At 44.5% G+C, this 20,911-nt stretch overlaps 5 protein-coding genes across 6 annotated transcripts; 2 read left to right on the top strand and 3 right to left on the bottom strand.

Annotated features, from left to right (window-relative positions):
• Positions 1 to 604: 604 nt before the first annotated feature.
• LOC125951442 (small lysine-rich protein 1) lies at positions 605 to 1,718 on the bottom strand. 2 transcript variants are annotated; one of them, XM_049680286.1, is made up of 3 exons: positions 1,493 to 1,718; positions 1,344 to 1,395; positions 605 to 1,251 (listed from the first exon to the last, which is right to left on the bottom strand). In XM_049680286.1, exon 3 carries the CDS (start codon positions 1,029 to 1,031, stop codon positions 714 to 716), a length of 318 nt encoding a protein of 105 aa, XP_049536243.1. In that variant the 5' UTR covers positions 1,032 to 1,251; positions 1,344 to 1,395; positions 1,493 to 1,718; the 3' UTR covers positions 605 to 713. The 2 variants fall into 2 exon arrangements, with proteins under 2 accessions (XP_049536243.1, XP_049536242.1); XM_049680285.1 differs by having other exon boundaries at positions 605 to 1,061; positions 1,146 to 1,718.
• Positions 1,719 to 1,762: 44 nt separating this feature from the next.
• On the top strand, positions 1,763 to 3,421 carry LOC125951441 (L-dopachrome tautomerase yellow-f2-like). The gene is made up of 5 exons (XM_049680284.1): positions 1,763 to 1,896; positions 1,965 to 2,203; positions 2,272 to 3,048; positions 3,104 to 3,257; positions 3,338 to 3,421. Exons 1-4 carry the CDS (start codon positions 1,764 to 1,766, stop codon positions 3,242 to 3,244), a joined length of 1,290 nt encoding a protein of 429 aa, XP_049536241.1. The 5' UTR covers position 1,763; the 3' UTR covers positions 3,245 to 3,257; positions 3,338 to 3,421.
• Positions 3,278 to 16,526, bottom strand: LOC125951439 (serine-rich adhesin for platelets). Its single transcript, XM_049680283.1, has 7 exons — positions 15,669 to 16,526; positions 10,224 to 11,556; positions 8,347 to 8,602; positions 5,275 to 6,910; positions 5,052 to 5,210; positions 4,839 to 4,973; positions 3,278 to 4,765 (listed from the first exon to the last, which is right to left on the bottom strand). Exons 1-7 carry the CDS (start codon positions 15,843 to 15,845, stop codon positions 4,685 to 4,687), a joined length of 3,777 nt encoding a protein of 1,258 aa, XP_049536240.1. The 5' UTR covers positions 15,846 to 16,526; the 3' UTR covers positions 3,278 to 4,684.
• Positions 16,527 to 16,934: 408 nt separating this feature from the next.
• Positions 16,935 to 19,222, top strand: LOC125958126 (protein penguin). Its single transcript, XM_049691256.1, has 3 exons — positions 16,935 to 18,436; positions 18,512 to 18,723; positions 18,805 to 19,222. Exons 1-3 carry the CDS (start codon positions 17,014 to 17,016, stop codon positions 19,162 to 19,164), a joined length of 1,995 nt encoding a protein of 664 aa, XP_049547213.1. The 5' UTR covers positions 16,935 to 17,013; the 3' UTR covers positions 19,165 to 19,222.
• Positions 19,223 to 19,285: 63 nt separating this feature from the next.
• On the bottom strand, positions 19,286 to 20,111 carry LOC125958133 (putative peptidyl-prolyl cis-trans isomerase dodo). Its single transcript, XM_049691269.1, has 3 exons — positions 19,846 to 20,111; positions 19,690 to 19,772; positions 19,286 to 19,627 (listed from the first exon to the last, which is right to left on the bottom strand). Exons 1-3 carry the CDS (start codon positions 19,904 to 19,906, stop codon positions 19,286 to 19,288), a joined length of 486 nt encoding a protein of 161 aa, XP_049547226.1. The 5' UTR covers positions 19,907 to 20,111.
• Between the last annotated feature and the right edge of the window lie 800 nt (positions 20,112 to 20,911).

Here is a 20,911-nt window from a genome sequence, read left to right as displayed (position 1 = left end):
CGAATAGTGGCTACGGAAGGAGCCCTATTCGCTCCTACACAAAGCGAATTACTGAGTGATGATAAAAAAAATGATAATAGAAATTATAATAATATAGCATACCTAGCAGCATGCTATGATGACTTAGGTGCCTTTTAGTTGTACCGTATTTTAAAAATTAATAATTACATGCGGTAGATGGCCTAGCCATGTGAAAGTTATATTCATTGTTTGTGACAAACTTGCAATGATTTTTTTGTAAAAACCATGTCGGACTAACTATTCCTATCGCGTAGCCATACTGTACCATAGAATCTTTAGTATTCGGCCATATCTCCTCTAGACACACCGAGAATAAACTGTTTATGTTCAAAAATTGATGAAACAAAATGCCCTTTACTAAGATAGTGAAGGTGTTTTCATATCTGTCGATTAAACAATTATCGAATGATTCCAAAACACCAACTTGGCATCAGATTTGAATATACACAAGACTTCAGTATACGAAAATGCTGGGTAGCTCTGTTGCAGCACAGAACGAAATCATGCGTCATGATGGTAAAATTTGAAGAAAAATCTGGTTTCAATTTCTTTGAAAAAAATTAATTCGCGTTACGATCCTACCTGCCTTACTGCCTAGCATTTTTTTTTGTTGCATTAAAGCATGTTTTTCATAATAAAATCAAACATAGTATGGTTTATACAACGTAACGTTTGTCTGTTTATTCGCGGTTCTACTTTTTCCCCTTTTTCTTTTTCTTTTGTCCCTCTGGCCAAGCGAATCCGCGTGATTTCAGGACGTCCTGTATGTTATGGCAGATGTAGTACGCATTTTCCATTGCCGCCTCGTTGAATATGTCGCCTTGGAACTTGGACGACTTTCCACCCTTTCCTTTGCCCTTCTTAGCCTTACCCTTCTTGGGTTTGGCCTCTTCATCTTCCTCTTCTGCCTCGTCCGGTTTGGCCGCTTCCTTTGCGGCACCATTTCGTGCCTTTTCTCCTCCTGCCCCAGCTTCTTTGCCTGATTTCTTCTTTTTTCCTTTGCCTCCCATTATCAGTGACTAGGAATATGCGTTTTCACTCTGGAAGAGATATTTGTATTATCTGGAACAGTTTGTTTGTAAATCTTACGGGAAAAAGAACCTCTGTAAAGAACAGGACCATACTTTATCTACCACCGTTTTAGTTTATATTGATGCGTCGTAAACATTCTGCTGCTAGGATACGAATCACACAACCCATTCCCATACGTGAATCTGTAAGCTGGCAAATCTAACAGAATTGGAAAGGGCGGTAAAGTATGATAAGAGCTCAGATTGCTTCAGACAGAATCGTGCATTTTACAAAAGCGGGTTGATAATGACCTCAAACAAACTGATACTACCAGGTTTCCCCGGGGGGGTTTAGCAGGTAATTCTATAATATACAATCCTAGGTTATTTCACACTGATTCGAAGCAATCGCGAGTATGTTATGTTTGTTTCTAATCAGTAACTTGATGCACCGGATTTACCTATCCGCCACTTTCCACGCTCGGTCTTTCAGTTCCAGTAATCTCGGCGCCGGTATCAGGGTCACGAACCAGGCGTTGTAGTATATGTGTCTTTCGGAGGACTTTTTGAACTTCCAGCAGCTTCAGACGAAAACTTGGAGTACGAACGTAATGATAAGCCGCCTGTATAAGATGATCATCCCAAGCCGAGCCACTGCAGTAGTCTCTGGTCGACCTGCCGCCAGGCTGGTCGTGCTGCGTTGGTTAAAGTGATTGCTACCCGGAAAAGAAGATGGCAGCCACGTGGTGGAAGGTATGGGTTTTGGTCGCGATTGTGAGTTGGTATGGGGCGGAAGTGGATGGAGAAAAGATGAAACTTGTCTATCAGTGGTCGCAACTGGGTGGTTCAGATAATAGCTCGAAAGGTAAGATGGTGTATAACAGTTTGAACGGAATTGTGACACTAATGTGCAGATTAAACACACCGGTACAGGAGCTGCAGGAATCCTGTTTGATACCGGGAATCTCGCGAACTATCGCGGAGAGCAGTTCAACCCGTATGGTAACTTACCCATGGCTGTGACGCATCATAAAGGGTTTCTGTACATAACAATACCTCGCCGTCGTCCTGGTATACCGGCCACACTGAATGTCATCGATATGGCCCGGAATCCGTCAGTGAACAATCCTGTGTTAGAAGCATACCCCGATCTGCTCACAAATACGATGCACGTAAGAGCTGAGTGATTCTATTTGAGTGAGCAAATAGTATAATATTCTGTTTTATTGTTGCCCATTAGTTGGATTATTCGGACGATCCCAAACGTATCATTTCGGTCTACCGCACGCAAGTTGATCGGTGTGATAGGCTTTGGTTTGTGGATACAGGCTATCTGGAGTATCCTGGCAGCGCTCGACGTGAAGTGCAACGCCCGGCGCTGTGGATCATTGATCTTAGCAACCGTCGTAAGGTGGCGCGATTTGATATACCGAAAGAAATGGTGGAGTTTGGTTACGGTATTCCAAACATCGAAGTCGATGTTGATCCTAATGACTGTCAGCGAGCTTATGCCTACATTCCCGACTACGAATGGCAGCAGTTGTACGTGTACGGACTAAGCGAGCAACGGATGTGGCAGTTTCATCATAATTACTTTTCGTTCGAGCCACGGTACGGTGACTTCAATATTGCCGGCCAACGGTTCATCTGGCGTGATGGTATCTTTTCGGTGGCTGTCGGAGGACCGGTTAGTGTGGGTTCCAGCGAGAAAACGGTCTATCTGCATGCGATGGCTTCGGTGAGCGAGATCGCAGTATCTAACAGGGTGCTCCAAAATGAAACGCTTGCTTTGCGTGGCAATGATGCTTACGCTAGCGCTTTCCGCCACCTGGGATCACGGGGTCCAAATACGCAATGTACGAGCCATGCGTATGACGAGCGAACTGGTGTTTTGTTTTATGCTGAAGTAAACCGCAATTCCATTGGCTGTTGGAATACGGCCCGCGTATTTTCTCCCGATAACCACGGCATCGTTCATTTGGATAACGAAGAAATGATCTATCCGGCCGACCTAAAGGTATAACAGCAATGACGATCATGCGCACACCATCTTACTAGCTTTCATCCAACAGATCGACGTCAATGGCGAAATTTGGGTCATCTCCAACAGACTGCCTATCTGGATCTACTCACAGCTTAATGTAACCGACATCAACTATCGCATCTGGCGCCAAACAGCCTCACGTGCCATCGCCGGTACGACCTGCAGTTAAAGCATATGCAATCGTATGTAGAATTATCTAGAATATTAGAAACGAGAAAGCCATTACGTGTCACTTTATTGACTTTCTTCAAATCTACTGGAGAGCCCGGACTGCGCAAAGGAACTGCACGCGTACAATACGAGTATTTTTATCGACGGGACTACGGAGAGCTACACACAATAAAACGTTCAGCTTTGCTTGTTCTAAGATTCTGTTTTTAGCTTATTTATCTAGTATCAAAGTATTATCGTGGATTTCCAGGCTCCCTTGCAGCAACTGATCGTTTGCTATCGTCTAATACTATTTTTAGCACAATTCTTACCGGAATGCTGTACCGTCTGCTGTCATATATTTCTGTATCAAAAACGCTTTGACGTTGGTATAAAAAAAAACCAAGCGCCTACCAGTCACCTATTTTCCAAATGCTCTGCTGCTCAGACTTTAAAATCTTTTCATACGTGAAAGTGGATGGGGAACGCGAAATAAAAGACTTCTTATCAGTCACTTCGTGATGCCAAAACCTGGCCCGATCAGCACACGATATGTATTGTTGTTGGGTGAATGGGTGCAAAGGGAATCTCCAAAAGAGAGTGTTCCCTTCCTTGTTCGTTTGTGCTTCCTGTTGATGATAGTTTGATAGATGTGTGAATACGCCAAGAAAGCAAAGGATTTGTACATCCAGCTTATAATCCCGTTTACTCGCCACCATGTGTGTGTTCCTTCCTTTTTCTCCCAATACTTTCACACACACAAACACCAAAATGAGAAATCACCGTTGCAATGGTATTAAGTACCACCAGATCTGTTGCCAGGAGCTTACTTCAACTTCAAGGTGTCGTTTGAGACAACGTTACCGCTTCAAACGACTCTGTACCCTCCCTAGTTGTACTATATGTTGTTATACGTTGTTGTAAAATTCTTCCACATGTCAGAAGATTCCACAACGGTATGTGAATTCTTTTGAGATTATAGTTGCCATGATCGTTAGCTAGCGGCTCTAGGTTGTTAAAATTTGCACTAATCATCCGTTCCCACCATTCGAAAATTCCAAAAACTTTGCCTAGTTATCACTTATACATAGTTAGGTATGAATGTTGCCAATGCCTTTGCACTACCAGCAACACTATTCGCTAAGGGTTTAATGGAAAGTGTAAAGAAAGGTTTTGTATCCAAGATAGTATAAGTAGTAACACATGGTTTACTGTTCCTGCAGTATCAGTTACGAAGTTTGATCGCATGCTATATTGTTATCGTCGTAAGCGCCGTCGTCGTACGCTTTCGTTTTAATTGAGATAACATACATTTTCTAAAAGTTCAATCTCCTTTCAGTTTCTCTGGGTTCTTGTTTTGCGTTCGTATATAATACTTCCCCCACTCGAGCACCACCGCAGGACACGGCGAGTGATTTCGTCGTAGTAGAAGTCTTTAAGCAATCTGCTACTCCCGCGACTATTGCACAATAAAGTCCTTGTGGCTGCGTAGTGATTTTAGTTGCTTCTTCAGTTTTGTTATAAGATCAGCCGGTTGCACCTTTGGGAAGGAAATACAAAAAATAAATCATTGCATGATAAAGAAAAAAAACCTTGCGCTAAGGTTTGCTTACCAGAATGGAAATGTCTCGTCCAACCGCGTTTAATCGATCGCGTATTTCATGCTCTTTGAAAAATAGATTCAAAGGTCGCCCATTGATTTCGGTCAACACCCAAAAAGTTAACGATAATCCATCACAAGATTTTGCCTATAGAATAGTGGAAGCATATAGTAAGGCAGTTTGATTTTTAGTAGCCGAATGAGCATCCCTGCTCGATGTTCATACCTTCGGAGGCAGCCCATGACGGGCAGCTAAACTGTTTGGTACCACATCAACAATAGTTGCCGTGTTACCATCACGTATTAAACCCAAACATTGGCCATCGAGTTCGCGCCGTATGGCATACACACGTCCAAATGGTACTCTTCTGATTATTAGCTCAACCTGCAATCGAAAAATGTGTTAACTAAATTACTGTGCTTTGTTCCGTTTCGCTAAAGGTACATACGAATAGACCGGGGGCCGCTCGAATAGTCTTGTGAGCATCGGCGGCCGAAGCTATTGCTACTCCCGCTACACTGATCAACTGATCGCCAATGTGAAGCGCGTTATAGAGGACTGGATGTTCCTTTTGTTTCCAACCGGCCACCCACACACCTCCGAATGCGTCGACTAGGCCGATCGAGTTAATACAATCCTTTCGTCGCAACTGTAGACGAACGCCTCCGGGATGCATCATTTCACGCCGCAATTGAAACACTTGCTGCTCACGCAGTGTCAGCTTCCGGTTACTGGATGGTGTTTCGTTCGGAACATTAATAAGAGCATGGTGTGGACGGAAAGGTTGTGGCGGGGACTGTAAACGATTGACCCCGCTAGGAGGGCTAGCGACGACACGAGTCGTCTCTTGTCGCGCATCCGATGTGGAGGAGCTACGTCGACGCTGCTCCGGTTCCAAGTGATGATCCGATCGAATTTTACTTTCGATCAGTGCTTCTCTCCTGCTACGCCCTCCATTGATGGCAGTTACATCTTGGTCCCCAGCTCCTCCACCTCCTACGGAACTGCTGTTGATTGGCCTACTTCCACGAGTACTGAGGACCAGTTCGGTAAGCCCACGCTGAAGCAATGGGCCTCGCTGAGGATGTGCAGAGTATATGTTCTTATCTACAACGGCGCGCTTCGAAGGGCTTCCACCAATCAAGTGTATCGGTGCCGCTGTGCTACTGGCGGTAGGTAACACTCCTTGCTTAGAGGTGGAGGGCTTACTTGCAACAATACTGTGCTGCGTGTGGTTCTCCTTGTTGTTTCCACCACCACCACCACTACCATTGCCGCCGGAATGGGAGGGAAGTAATTCCGATTGACTAGAGGAACGTTGTTGCCGGCTGAGCAGCAACACCTTGCTGCTTTTACCTGCTGTTGGCCTATTACCACCATTACAATTGAGCACTGGAACAACGGGTAGTGTATCACCTACTGCTGCAGTCGTTACCTGTACGGTCGAGCTGCTCAAGAAGACCTGTTCGTAGTGCTGCGGTGTAGACAAAGGTCCATTACTTGCCGTTACAGTTCCTGTGTTGGGTGCCGAATTTACGGCAATCTGTGTCACGGAACCAAAGTTGTTTTCCGAACCCTTAATTGCGGTTGAGGAGGTTGCAACAGCTATCTGTACTGTGGCAGGGCTGGTTGTCACTAAAGTGGGTGTAGTGGACGCCAAATCCGACCGAACATTGGGCACGGTTACGGTTGTAATTTGCTGCTCGTTGATCGATGCAATAATTGATGGTTGCATCAGGCTATGGTTTTCGAACTGGTTAGACTGTTGCTCGTACTCCACATTGGACGGAATGATTTGCACGTTACTTTTGTAATCATTGTCAACCGCTTCACTGTCCGTAATAATGGTTGAAACGGTGGCGATCGCTGCTGGTTTGGGTTTTAGAAAATTAAACCGTGGCACCGGTTTTGGAGGAGAATTCACTACCGTTGGCGAGGAAGTCGTAGTCGCCATGCTGCTGTTTGATACTTGAATTATTGTAACGTTTGCCCCCTGTTCATCGGAAGATGCTGCACCTGAGCTCGGAACATACTGCCCCCCGTTGGCCGGTGAAATTTTCCGACGCGATCGTTTCAGATCAAGCCTACAACAAGAAAATCAGCGACATATAAGTTTTGTAATAAATATCCTACTAACAATATGTTGAATGGTGCAGGCGTTCTTTGCTAGTCCTGCCTGTCAGAACAAATAACGTTTGTACAGTTGTACATTGAATCTGAGTAGACATAGAATAGGTGTTTGCCAAGAGATTCAAACTTCGTCAATTTTTATAGCCATTTGTTTGTTACCATTTGTTGAAAGAATAAAAAACATGAACTTGGCAGTATGTTCTAAGTCGGAGGAACAGAAACTCGATCAAGAGTACCGCGAGCAACTGCAAATTTTACGCAATCTCATACCAAGTCTGCAGGAGCCTAGGGACGTTAAACAAACTGCTCAATGGCTCGAGCGCTTTGAACAAGTCCCTTCGAGAGAAAAGTTTCTACGAAACCGTTGCGTATCACTTCTCATACAACAGCTTCAGGAAGATAACCTAACAGTTCCGTTTATTTTTACGCGCTACCTTACTGAGCCACTGGAAACGCTTCTTGAAATTGATCCCGAACTTATCGGTGATGTTAATCTGAAAACTCCCTCAATAACGCCGGACACAGAACACGCGGCATATAATATTAGGCTGCTGAACGCGTTTCGTGCAGTTCTGAAGTTTAAAGTCCAAACTATTATCGAAAACCCGGAAAGGGAAATTGAAATACCGCCAGAATATCTGCATGTTGATGACAGGCGTTGGTTGTCCGAAGTGCTCGAAGGTATCCGGGCGAAGGTGAAAAATCAATGCGAGATACAAGCAAAGCCCAAAACGCGAAACATTCACTCGCAAACCATCGATGAGAGGGGTCAGCCGCCAATCGACATATGCAACCCCTCATGTCGCGATGAATTTGAAAACTATCTAGAACGAAAATTCTCGAAATTGTATACCAATATGAGGGTCCGTGAAAAAGCACTCGCAATTCAAAGTCAATCGACCGGCGGATTGCATTTCATTGATTTTACACAACAGCTAGTTCGTCAGTGGCGTAACAGTTCGACCAAACCATGTCAACAGGAATCTCGAGGATAACTGGAAAGCTATTCAATTAATTTGATTCAAAACTTACAAGCAGCTTTGCAAAGAAAATATCCAGGTATATAATAGAAATTATAGTTTTGGTCGATTGATGTTATGCGAGACACAAGCGTTAGCGTAACTAGGTTGAGGCTTTCAAGAAGATAACTCATAATTTGGTAACCGGAAGTACTGATCAGCTATCTGTTTGGCCAGAACCGTTGACATTCATAACCATGTTTTTAAGATTTTTTTTTTTACACATTCTGCCTGAACATCTTTACGGGATAAATTAATGTATGGTAAATTATAAACAATAAATAGCTTATCATTCACCATTGAGAAAGTTAAACAAAGTAGATGGTATCTCACTCTATGTGTAGTGTGTAGTACTGACAGTTAACTCTTACCTAGCGTTCGGTGTAGCAGGCGCAGGAGATGCAACGTTAACGGTTGAGGATTTCACAGCTGTTGGATGAGTTCCAGTGGGGCCCCAGACATTAGATGATGTCGCTAGTTCATAATTGCTAGTTTTATTAGGCATGCAGATATTCCGGCAACTGCTAGTCGTCTTTTGACAGCCTTGCAAACACCCTTGTTGCTTCAAACTGGTAGCTTCATTCACCTCATCTATACAAGTGTCATCTTTTCCGGAAGTAACAACAACTAGAATGATATAAATAGAAACACCAATTACTTATAGCACTACCTCCAAATCCGAAAAACAACCAGTAAATGCAAATGAAAATAGGGCAGAACGTTGGACAACGGGAAGATCATTGAAAGGAAATGAGAAATGTTGAATTTAATTAAAATTCTTCAGCTCCCTTGTGGCATCATTCAAAGTATTGCTCCGTGCTGGTCCAACAAACCCAATGAGGGACGATGGACAGTACGATGGAGCCTGAACTTAATGAAGCTAGACATCTGCTTCCTGAATTGCTTTATCATACATGGTTCAAGCATGTTGTATATTTTGGAAACAGTAAACTAGCCTTTATCTTTTGAACTTGTTTTGTTCAATTTTGCCTTTTTTAAGTCTAATAAAACAATGAAATCTACATCTAAAGTGAAGTGTAAAGAAACATACAGAATACACAATGTCAATTGGATTCCAAAAGGATCCAATTATCTCAATAAGAACAATTATTGACAATGTCGATGTTTCAGTAACCATCGTCTAACATTTTTAAACAAATAGTCTACCACAAACATTGAAACATTGAATACTGAAGGTAGGGGGTTTTAAAGAATCGTCAAATCGATAAAGACGGAGAAAAATATGCAAATATTGACCGGTTTCACAACAGCAATCCTTCGCTTCTCGTTTGGTAACGGCCATTGCTATTTCCGTTCCATAATTCGTGAACATACCAACGACTTATAAAGTCTTCGCTCAAACGGTAAAATGTACGTTACCGCGGCGGGGGCAATAGTGAAACGTGTGTTGTTGATTTTATAAGCTACACTCTGCCAGCATTCTTTCATCGTTCTGCTTACAGCCCGTGTTCCATCCGTGTTCCACTACACATTGAAAAACAATGTCAGGTTCAAATAGTGGTCGGTTTTTTTTATTCTAGCGGCGCCGTTTTTCATTCTAGCTTCTGTCATCACTACTAATGATGTACAATTATGATGACATTAAAATGGTTGCGTATACCATTTCGCATTTAATTATTTATAAAGCTCTTTATGGCTAATGATGACTATTAAATTGTAGTTTAAAAATGGTTCCATTCATAGTAAAGCGCAAAGCGAATCGTGGGCATCTATATTTATTTCATATTATTGAAATTGGGAGATTGTCAATGCTTGAACCAATCTGACTAGAAAATAAAGCAAACAAAAAATATCTTTTCTTTGATTTCAGACTGGCTTACGCATACCGAGAAGTAATCTTGGGATTACCGGATGCAGAAATACCGTAGGATAGGTTGGGTAATTTACCGTGCAAATATATGTGTGAATGGATCAGAATTACTCATCATGGTCAGGAGAGGGTACAGTGTGTAAAGAATGTTGAAGATCGGCCTGTCCCCTCGACTAACTGCAGTCATTGGCCACGCCATTCAGACCAAACTATGACTAATCCACATCGCATGCATGTAATGTGAATACAAGTGAGCGAGACCATGGCCAATGCGTTTGCCCTCTACATCCACTATCCGACAGTGGTCAATTGGAAAACTGATGGAATGTCAACGACAGGCCCTATCATCTGCCCTAAATCATTTATTAAGAACAATTAGATAGACTCCGAAGGGAGATTCCGGTGCCCCATTCTTACCCTTTGCGTTGTGACCGTTGCTGCTGTCACCAGCATCACTCGTGCAATATCCACCACCCGCCACTACATGATCTGCATCATCGTCATCATCATCATCATCAACATAATCATCATCATCACAGCCATTTGTTTCAGTATTTTGAGTGCGTACATCAAGCTGTGGCAGCTTATCGCTACGCTTGAGTGACGCCGCCGTACCGGACGGGTCTGCCAGGACGTTGTTCACAAAGGTGGTCGCTAGTGAGGAGGTTGCGGATGTACCGGAAGCTTGTACCGCTCCTTGCTGATACTGCAAACCGTGTATGCCATTATGGTGGTGCTGGTGATGGTGTCCGGTACTGCCGTGCCCATTTTCCCTGGTGATTATTTTTTGCGGTTTCGGGAGATTCGATGGCGTTACGGTAATGACATTCCGATCGGGCGACTCTTCTGCCGCTTGCAATTCGTGTTCCGCCGGGGGTTGCAATGAATCCGTCGCAGCTTGACGGTGAGTATGTGTGGGTTTGCTTTGCGCACCAATACTACTGACCGCCTGTAGTGGGTTCGACAGGAGGTTCATGAGATTTTGGGTTGAGGTGTTGGACATTGCGGGAGGATTAGTTCCGTTGAGTGGGCAGGAAGATATCGAAGTCAAGGTGGATGAGTAGCTTCCAGATGACGAAGTCGATGATGAGGACGAGGACGAGGACGACGATGATGATGATGATGCGGATGACGAGAAGGATAAGTTTGAGCTGGTGGTACCGGTGTGGCCGGCCAGCGATGGTCCACTAGAGCTACAACCGGCGACCGGGACCTGTGATGCAGCTTGTACGGATCCAGTAGGGGCCGCCAACGGTAACGAGGGACTTGTTCCACTCGTTCCCGCTGTGATTGAGTGATGAATGTGAGAGTGATGATGCTGTTGAGAAGGTGGCGGAGGGCGCTCGATACCCGGCACAAGAGCGGCTGGAACTGGAGGTGTGGCCGGTAGTGGTGAGGTAGGATCACGCGTCGGTGCTAACGGAGGCTTGATCTCCGGCAGTCGCGAGTACAAGTTCTCCTTCGGCGAAAGAAGCTTCATTTCTCGCAATTTCGTCCGCAAACAGTCCACCCATTCCTGCATGCACTCCCAAGTGTTGGCATTGAAGCGGGCTACCTCACTACCAAGTGTTATCACAAATTCAAATTCCTGCTCTACTGATACCAGTGCGTGGGAGATGTGCTGTACGGACTGTAGTGATAGTGACCATTCCGGCGTGTGCGATGGCGCCTGCCGAGGATCGCTAAAACCCTCCAGGAATGCTTCACAATCATCGTGCACACAAAACACTACCCAGTAACGGTCCGGCTTCTGTAGAAAAAAAGGAAAATACAAAATGTGTTAGTTGTTTGTAACTCTCCAAACGACTTGAAAACATTGATTTGATTTGAAATTCTAAACAATGCCCCATACACAGGAGAAGAATTGAGATTTTACAAATTAGGATGACACAATGTCTTTCTATGCGACATAAAATTGTAAAAAAGTTTCAACTGTACTTCATGACCGTACCGCACATCCACAATCAAAACATCCGAGCTGTAATGAAAAAACATTAGTTTTCTATGGGTCGGTACCTTTCCAAACAATTCACAAACCCTTCCCAAAAATATCTTGCGCACATACAAATTCCCTTTCTCGAAGACGGAGCCTGGAACCATAATGTGATCATCGCACCGGACCGCATCGCGTTTTATGACACCACGCTCTAATTGCGTTACGCCTAAGGTAAATCCGTTACACACTGCGACCATTTACGATTGATCGTACCCAGGCACCAAAGGTGAGAGAGCGAAGCGCGAAGAAAAAGCTTTTGATTTCTTCTACCACGATCCCGGTTCTGGATATAACACCAGTTGTCTTATAGAGTAATAGGTACTAGCTGTTGAAGGGTTCAGATTTTTACAGTTATGAAATATCGCTAAAGAACAAGGCACTGTAAGCCCAACTAAACGACATCTGTATAGGGTACGATCGATGCGATCGAGCGTCTCAAGCTTCTGCATTATTTTGCATTGCATTGGTGTGCAAGTGTATATGCCTCTGCACTGGATGCAAACTATCTTTTCCATCGTACCGCTCAGACGATCGACCCACGATCAGTCGATCGATCATTTCTTCACCGCAGAAAGGCAACAAACAGTAGATGTGCACCAAAAACCCAAAAAATATCAAAAAGCTTCGAACGAGCAATTGAGCAACTTTCGTCATCGTGCCGCTTGCAGCGAGGGTATTGACACAAGGTCGCAGGCAAATGCATTATTGTCGGCCACACAGTAATCAGTCAGCCGGAGCAGATACCAACGCACATGATATGTACATCGTCCACTTCTCAACGGCACACACACAACGGTGTTTACCCTGGACGGTCGGTGGTTTTGGCGATTAGTGTCTCATTTCGTTTTCCTTATTACACGCTTTTGCGGTTCACATTTCTTCACCGCCGACTACGACTGCTGTACGGCTCGACACAACCACATCCGCTGGCTATTGTTAGGCATGCGCAAGGTGATAAACGCATGGCTGCGTGGCAAAGACAAAGGAAACTTAAGCCCAAATGGAAGAGAAAAAACATGTTCAAATCGCAATTTTACCCACTAAACGTGCCCTCTCGCGCAGAAGTGTCCATGCGGACAGCCCGCACATGACGTGGGCGAAGCATTATAGCGTACACTACACGGCAGCATGGAAAACCCTTTGAACGCCTTTCAAATTAGTCAAACCGGACACAAGTTGAAAGACAATGGTATCGTTTGTGGCTTCTCAAGTCCTTCAGAATGCTTCTCAAAAGAATGTCTGGTAAGTGCGTGAACCGCGTGTTGGCATTGTATTTTTCTCGTGGTCCAGAGCCTAAAATCAAATGAACTAATAAGCATTGATTTAGAAGAATTAAATTAAACTTCAAAAGTTAAATTTACAATGCTCCAGCAATGCCTAGAAAACTTTTCTTCCTTTTCATTAATCGTTGTAGTCGCCACACTGAAGCAAATAAGCCAATCGAAGCTTACAAAATACGATATCATTCATCAAGCACGATCAAGCAATGATTGGCATTAGTCGATCTCGTAATAAAAAAAAGAATTTAGTCTCGACGATCCCCAGTTGATCGTCCAAGCACGTTTTCGTCCGTTCGCGAAGCGGTTAGTCTCACGCCACCGGCCATCTTTGACTGCCTTTATTAAATCCGCTTCCGCGATCGAACCTTGGGCAGGAAATCGAGACATAAAATCCACAGCAAAGCGGACGGATTAAATAAAACGTATAAAGACCCGAAATGAATTCATCTTATTTCTGCTTGCATATGGCTAGCTAGTTGCCAGGCATCGATTTTGGTATCGTTAATGAAACTCGTGCCACAGAAGAATCTTGTGTGGGAACTATTTCCAGTGTGTCTCATTGCGCAATTATCAATCGTTTATTAAACACATCAAACGTAGATGAACTAAATAAGGTTGAGGAATAATGAATCTCATTTTTCAGAATGCCAATCATTTTTCTACCTTTGTCCTGACACCAAGCTAGATTCATTTTACGAACCATTCTTGTTTAATTACTCTAAGATCATCTGGCTTATTGTACTCTCAAACTGAACATGATTAAGTTTCGCCCATGAATGCTCGAATAGGTTTAAGTTCGTTTATTGGACCATCCTTGACCGTATTTCTACGGTTGTTATCAATCCGAAAAGTTCATCTTCTTTCATCAGGCCAATGAGCAAATAAGAATGGCACTGTTTTTGTCGTAACCATTTCTATAAAGATAAGCACAGATCGTGAAAGTTCAACTGCTTTTTGGCGCCTAGTCAAAGAACTCATTGAGTCAATTTTCAACACACCACACTAGGCCTAATCTCAATTGACCTTCACAAATCTTGTTATCTAGTTTTTGTTGTCTAGACAAAACAAATCTCATACAAACGTTGTTTAGACAAAAAAGTTGGTTAGCGGATTTCAAGCTACCCTCCCGATTCTTGATTGGGATTTTGACTTTTAGTGAGTTAGCTTTTTGAAAAGTTTTCCGTAAAAAAGACGCATGCAGACATATTATTTGGACAACATAGAAATTTCCATTGGAATGGAAAACTGAAGATAAAAAGCACGATCATAGGATTAGAAAACTGATCTTCTTAAGGAGCCGGAGATCTCTTGGTGGTTCTAGCACTGGAGAAAGTAAGTATGGTTTTCAACGTCATGTGCGGTGTTTGACCAATGAATGTGGTGATTCAGAAGGACGTAGAATTTCTCTCCAAAGACTCTCCAAGACTGGTGTCCATAGATGGTGATGTGAAAGAAATTTACAATCCTTCGATCAAACAAAGACCCCTTGGCCGTGTGGTACGTACAGACAACAAATCATTTGAATGATGACAAAAGCGATGTCGAGGACGACCTGCACGGCGAAAAGATGAAACTCCAAATTGCAGCTTTGGACGATCGTTTTTGTCGATCGGACGATTCAGATGGATAAAAAAATTCTGCAGTTCTGTTTGTCTTGCCCTTTCCTTTTCTCAACAAAGCCTACCTATTTTTTCCATATCATCTGGCGTTGCTGCATACAAAAAACAAGGCCATTATACATATGAAACTATCAACGGGTCCAAGGTGATTATGCGGTGAGATCGTTCATGATATTTGTCCACGGGAACGTTTGTTCACAGACGTTCCCCGATTTGTGTACAGATTTTTGCGTACCCTGCACCTAACACCAACTATGTCATCCTTTCCTTTTGCAGCAGCCATCAGCACTGACCGGCGATGTTAGTGAACGTTAGAGATGGAGCATAGGATAAGGGTATACGATTTTGTTATTTTGAGGTCATGGGAACAAAATAATAAGAGAGAAAAAATAGAGCGGTCATCCATTGTGTATATAAACGGAGATCACCCACTGCTCGATCTACAGGTCAGCAGAAAGTGAAAATAAAAATCACCTTAAAATGTCCACTAGAATGCGATCAGGAATTCTAAAGAGTAAGATAAGCAGTGGTTGGAATAAAAAGGGAGCATAGAGTTACATAAAAACAATTGCTAAAACGAATGCACAGCTGCTTGAACCAGATCGAGACGAAGCTGTGTAGAGCAGTTTTGTTGGTCTTGCGATGTTACTGTTATCCTTGGATGAGGATAAACAATCATTTCGAACATCATGGAGGCGAAACATACTTGTAATGTGCCATCGCGGTTATGGCTAGGTAGCAGCAAGTAAAACGATAGTAAACATGAATGTTTCGTAATTGAAGAGATATCATTTTCAATCCATTCAACCTGAATCCACGCAACAAAGCATAAGTAAAACCACGACGAAAACTATTGCATAGCCCTGGTTATATGCATAGGGGATTCCAACAACGTAGTCGGCGAGGTAGGCGGAGGTCGGTCATGTTACTCGTCGTAGTGGCCTTTGCTGGTGTCACGTTTACGCACCTTGTTCAGCACCGATGTGCGCCTGCTATCGGCACCTAGCTTTCGTAGCCAGCTGTTTTTGTGGATTTCACGAAAGAGTGCCGTAACTGGAGGCCGATTCGCGACACTAACGGTGGCTCCACTACCACCTAGGCTCGCCACGGAAGACACCCCGCTGCCGCTGGTGGCTGACTCCATTTTCTGGCCCCACCACCGGTCGCGCCCTTCTTATCACAAGCGGGAACGGCAAACACAGGATCACCGTTTATCATTAGCCCGATGCACCAAAACACAGATCTTGCACCTTGCGATATCACATTTCATTTCACTTGATCTTGTTTGCTGTCGCCTGATCGAGAACGGCGTCGCACGAATCTAGAACTCGATTCACTCTTGCAGGGGTTTGATTTCTTTTCCTGCGACAGTGAAGTCACCACTGCCGCCCACCATTCACTCGATGTTTCACAAAACCTGAACGGCGGTGTCGCTCTCGTTTAGTGCTCCATCTTGCGCCCCGGGCAGGCGCTGGAGGGGATGATGCACTGGATAGATGGAGCAGGGCAGATGCTTTGTTTGCGCTGGGTGTCGCAAAATCTTTCGATCAGGGAAGATCTCCGAATCCGAGAATCTGTAGCAACAACGCAACTAAATCGAAGTAGCTGCTTTTTCACTGGCACTCGCTTTTGTGGTACCCTGCTCGATTGATCGGATTCTGCGTGCGGAACCTTTTGCCTTGTGTTACAGCGAAATGCCAGCGTTCGACTGCACTAAGTAGTATCCTGCCTTTCTTCACCACGGCCGCACTTTACTTCTTTTCCTAACTGGAAAATGGGAAATGGAAAATCGCAACACCTCCAAGAGTGCAGAAAATCGCGAAAAAAAGAAAAAAAACCTTGACCCTTCAGGCGCTCGGTTAAAAAATACCCACGAACACGCAAGAGGGAAAGCCGTCCGACACTTGTTCATAAGTTGTGCGGTAATCTTGATGCACCGGTCTGTTTCTGAAGCTGAATAACCGACAAGTTAACCAGCCAATTTTTAGAATTTTCAGACAATTTTCACCGAGACAATTTTCATCTGTTTGATCCATCCAATCTAGTCGTTTCCAAATGTACTTGTGAATAAATAATTAAATTTGAACAAAAAATCACTCGCAACGAGAACGCTCACAAGAATGGCCCTGCAACAGCTTCGAAACTAAAGAATGGGTGCTTGGCGAATGGGAAATTTTCAAGGGAAGAGTGGTTATCTGGGTCTTGAAGGGAACTGTCGGTTTCGGCCAAAACACGTGCGTTTTGTTGATAAATTCATCTTGAAACACGGAGTTCTTGTTTCTTCCTAAAATTCCTCAATTCCTATTCCTACCATGATTCAAACAAAGAAGCGCTCAATCTCCACTTCGGAAAGCCAGGGAGATGCTTCCGGGAGTAAGAAACCGATTAAGAAGCTCAAGAAACTGGAGACCAACAAACCGGCCGGAAAGTTTCAGAAGACAACCGGCAAACCGGGGGAGAAAACGGACAAGAAAGCGTTTGTGGCCAACACGCCGGAATCGAAAAAGGAGTACTGGAATGGATTGAAGGCGAAACAGAAGGAGCTCCGCCAGCAGCGACGCCAAAACAAATCGAAGGACCTGTACGAGCTGAGCGTTAGTGCTAAGAAGGTGTATGAAAAGCTGAAGCGGAAGAACGCAGAAAACAAGGACGAGCTCGTGCAGAAGCTGCACGACATGCTGGGAAAGGAAAATGCATACGCCAAGATAGCCACTTCACACGACACGGCCCGGGTCATACAGTGCATGATCAAAAACGCTTCCGAGGGAGTGTGCGATCAGATCGCCGACAGTCTGCTACCGAAGGTGTTCGATTTGGCCACATCAAAGTACGGCCATCACTGCGTTACGAGCCTGTTCAAGCATGGCTCAAAGCAGATGTGGCAGCGTGTGGTCGACGCGATCACTAAACACGTCGTTAAGATGGTAAATCATGCGTTTTCGGGGGCGATCGTCGATGCGGCTTACAACGAGTACGCCACCAACGAACAGCGCAAATTCATGCGGCAATCGTTTTACTCCGAGCTTTACCTCCTCGAGAAAGACCGCACTATCAATACGATGAAGGATTGCTGGAAAACGAATGGGTACATGAAGAAAAGCGTGCTCAGTACCGTGAAGGGCCATCTGGTACAGGCCGGAAACAAGAAGCTGACCGACAACAGCTTGATCCACGCACTGCTGGCTGAATTCCTCCAGGAAGCGGCTGATGTCGAACGATCGGAGGTTATCGAGCTCTACCTTCCGCTGCTGGCTTCGATTTCCAGCACGAAGGACGGTACGGAAGCGGCCATCTTCTGCTTCGTCAACTCGGTGGTTAAGGATCGTCGTGCAGCACTGAAAGCCATGAAACCCTACGTTGAAAAGCTGGCCATCCACGAGCATGGCCATCGATTGATCATGTGTGTGCTGAACTGTTACGACGATACGGTGATTCTTGGCAAGCAGATCGTCGCACCGATCTTGGAGCAAATAGAAACGATCGTCGGCAGTGGCGACTGGGGAAGGAAAGTGGTCGGTTGGATCTTTTCGCCCGCCGATAAGCAGCTTTTACATCCGACACAGATCGATCTGCTGGACAGTTACCTGGAGCACAGTAAAAAGGACAAGGATGTGCGCCGCAAGGAAGTACTCGCAGCGGCGTCGGAGGGTTTCTGCAAACAGGTGGAAAAGAATGCCAGCTTTTGGTTACGCGGTGGCCATACCGCACTTCTGACGGCCGTCATTCTGAAGAACTGTACGTTGTTCTTAGCAGCTTTGCCTGCATTCGGTATCCGAATTTCAGTTTATCATTTTATTTCTTTCTTTGCAGTTGATGGAGAACAGTTGGCACGTCTGCATCGTGCTCTGGCAGAGGTTGTATGTGATCCAGACTGGAAAGTGCACGAGAACGAAATCAATTTGGACGGTACGGCCCTGTTGGCGAAGAGCGAAAGTGTTCCGGACAAAAAACCGAAGGAAAACGACAAAAACACCGACCGGAAAGTGAAGAAACTAAAGAAAAGTCCGTTTGAGGAGGATAAAGTGAGTATTTTCTATATTTCTTGAGAACATTCGATGTTTGGTTCTTACTAACGCTCCGTTTTTGTTTTTTTTTAACGACAGGCTGCCTCTCGTGAGAAACTGTTGGCCGCCAATCCGCTCGTTGGTGGGATTGAGCATGCTGGTGTGCATATTGCACTCAAGAAGATTATTAAATTGGACCAAGAAAAACGGCAACAGGCAAGCTCGGAAGGCGAAGATATTTCACAGTTTGGTCAAGCCGTTATCGAAGGGCTTGCGGCCGAACAATTGAAGAGCTGGATTAGCCAGAACCGACCGTGCTTCCTGTTGCTGCTCATATTCGAAAACGCTACACCAGAAGTGCAACGAGTGGTGAAAGCGAAGATTGCGAGCGTAAAAAAGGAACTGAAAACGCAGAAGCATACCGGAGGGAAACTGTTGGTCGAAAAGTTGAACCTTTAGAGTGGAGATAGGAATCAGAATAAATAAAATAATATACACAATAAAGGGATGAGACGATTGAGTTGCATTTATGGGTTTTGGCTAACTTCTCAAACTCTCAAAAATGCTGGTGTGGTCTGATCTACTTTAACCGAAGAATCAAATGAACACCGGAATCGGTATCGACAATGTCGGACATTTCGCCCACCTTCAAGGCAAATGCGGCTTCTTCGAAGGGTTTCTGCATCATGCCTCGCTTGAACATGCCCAAATCACCGCCCCGTTTGGCGGAACTGCAATCCGAGTACCGTTGTGCTAGCTCCTGCAGCGTTGTGTCGTTCGATTGAATTTTCTTGCGATAGCCTTCGAGTATTTCCAAAGCCTCGTCCTTGCTGCGGGTGATGTTATCTTCGCGCCACGAGCTAGCTCTTCGCGATTTGTTGTGCTTCACGAGCAGATGTGCGCATTGCACCTCCGACGGTTCCTGCATAAACGGAAAACGGTGTAATCCGGTGGATAGCAGACCAAAGCCTCGAGCACACTTACCGAGGAGTTGGCCGGTTCCGCGGGAGAGGTGGGTGGATCCCACTGAGACTCTTTAGTGTAGATGTTTAAATAATAAGTCATCCCTGAAAGAGAGAAGAAACGGGACCGATAAGAGTTGAGCATTGTACTGGCGCACCACTAGAGCACGCAACCTACCGGTGGAGCGGCTGGTACGCTTTTCCCATCCTTCCGGGACGTTTTCCTGGCCGTCAGACATGTTACTTGTGCGGGCACGAGAAAGAACGAGTTATCCTAGCACTGGTGATAAGAGAAGTAGTTCTAGGCTCGGAAAGAAACCACCGCAAAGGCTAGAAACACACAATCACGGAAATTGAGAGATTTTCTTCAACGGCGACAGCTTCAGCGCGAATTCCTTGAGGGGTAGTATAAGGCCCTGCCAGACGGAGTGTAAACTCTAGAGGCGGTGCCAGACGGGGCGAAAACCCTAGCGCAAACGACAAAATTAATAGCCGTGGCCACACGGGGCGAAAACTCTAGCGCAAACGAAAAAATTAATGCCAAAACGGTTTCGCTTAACCCTTACACGCTGTCAAACTTTTATACGTCCGCGGACTTTTTCGCTGAACCCTTGACGCTATCGAACGCTTTATTTACGAAAATGTAGGTTCTTTTCGTATTGTTTTTGCATTTTTAATATAAATGTAACAGCAACAGCAACAAAATCGTTAAAAACTGCAAAATTTATTCGGAAATCAACTTCAGCGGCCAAAACACAGATGAAAACAATACGTTTGACATTTCGGCATAAATTTTCGGGGTTTTACGCCTGCCACACGAAGCGAAAACATTTTGGCATTAATGTGCAAATTTGCGCGCAAATTTTCGCTCCGTGTGGCAGCATCTTAGCGTAAACGAAAAAATTAATGCCAAAACGTTTAATTTTAACCCTTACACGCTGTCAATGCCAAAAGCCGTGGCCACACGGGGCGAAAATTTGCGCGCAAATTTGCACATTAATGCCAAAATGTTTTCGCTTCGTGTGGCAGGGGTAAAAACCCGAAAATTTATGCCGAAATGTCAAACGTATTGTTTGCATCTGTGTTTTGGCCGCTGAAGTTGATTTCCGAATAAATTTTGCAGTTTTTAACGATTTTGTTGCTGTTGCTGTTATATTTATATTAAAAATGCAAAAACAATACGAAAAGAACCTACATTTTCGTAAATAAAGCGTTCGATAGCGTCAAGGGTTCAGCGAAAAAGT

Source organism: Anopheles darlingi, chromosome 2 (genome assembly GCF_943734745.1).
Source record: "Anopheles darlingi chromosome 2, idAnoDarlMG_H_01, whole genome shotgun sequence".
Taxonomy (NCBI): domain Eukaryota; kingdom Metazoa; phylum Arthropoda; class Insecta; order Diptera; family Culicidae; genus Anopheles; species Anopheles darlingi.
Note: the sequence above shows the minus strand (reverse complement) of the source record. Positions and strands in the feature narration are given on the sequence as shown.

Excerpts from the sequence above, each read along its gene's own strand:
- LOC125951442 (XM_049680285.1), bottom strand. The coding sequence starts at position 1,031 with ATGGGAGGCAAAGGAAAAAAGAAGAAATCAGGCAAAGAAGCTGGGGCA.
- LOC125951441 (XM_049680284.1), top strand. The coding sequence starts at position 1,764 with ATGGCAGCCACGTGGTGGAAGGTATGGGTTTTGGTCGCGATTGTGAGT. Across the intron at positions 1,897-1,964 it reads TTCAGATAATAGCTCGAAAG|GAGCTGCAGGAATCCTGTTT; the intron begins GTAAGATGGTGT and ends ACACCGGTACAG. Across the intron at positions 3,049-3,103 it reads TCTATCCGGCCGACCTAAAG|ATCGACGTCAATGGCGAAAT; the intron begins GTATAACAGCAA and ends TTCATCCAACAG.
- LOC125951439 (XM_049680283.1), bottom strand. The coding sequence starts at position 15,845 with ATGGAGTCAGCCACCAGCGGCAGCGGGGTGTCTTCCGTGGCGAGCCTA. Across the intron at positions 11,557-15,668 it reads GCACATCGGTGCTGAACAAG|AAGCCGGACCGTTACTGGGT; the intron begins GTGCGTAAACGT and ends TTTTTTCTACAG. Across the intron at positions 5,211-5,274 it reads GAGCGGCCCCCGGTCTATTC|GTTGAGCTAATAATCAGAAG; the intron begins GTATGTACCTTT and ends TTTCGATTGCAG.
- LOC125958126 (XM_049691256.1), top strand. The coding sequence starts at position 17,014 with ATGATTCAAACAAAGAAGCGCTCAATCTCCACTTCGGAAAGCCAGGGA. Across the intron at positions 18,437-18,511 it reads GGCCGTCATTCTGAAGAACT|TTGATGGAGAACAGTTGGCA; the intron begins GTACGTTGTTCT and ends CTTTCTTTGCAG. Across the intron at positions 18,724-18,804 it reads GTCCGTTTGAGGAGGATAAA|GCTGCCTCTCGTGAGAAACT; the intron begins GTGAGTATTTTC and ends TTTTAACGACAG.
- LOC125958133 (XM_049691269.1), bottom strand. The coding sequence starts at position 19,906 with ATGTCTGACGGCCAGGAAAACGTCCCGGAAGGATGGGAAAAGCGTACC. Across the intron at positions 19,773-19,845 it reads GCGTACCAGCCGCTCCACCG|GGATGACTTATTATTTAAAC; the intron begins GTAGGTTGCGTG and ends TCTCTCTTTCAG. Across the intron at positions 19,628-19,689 it reads CGGAACCGGCCAACTCCTCG|GAACCGTCGGAGGTGCAATG; the intron begins GTAAGTGTGCTC and ends CCGTTTATGCAG.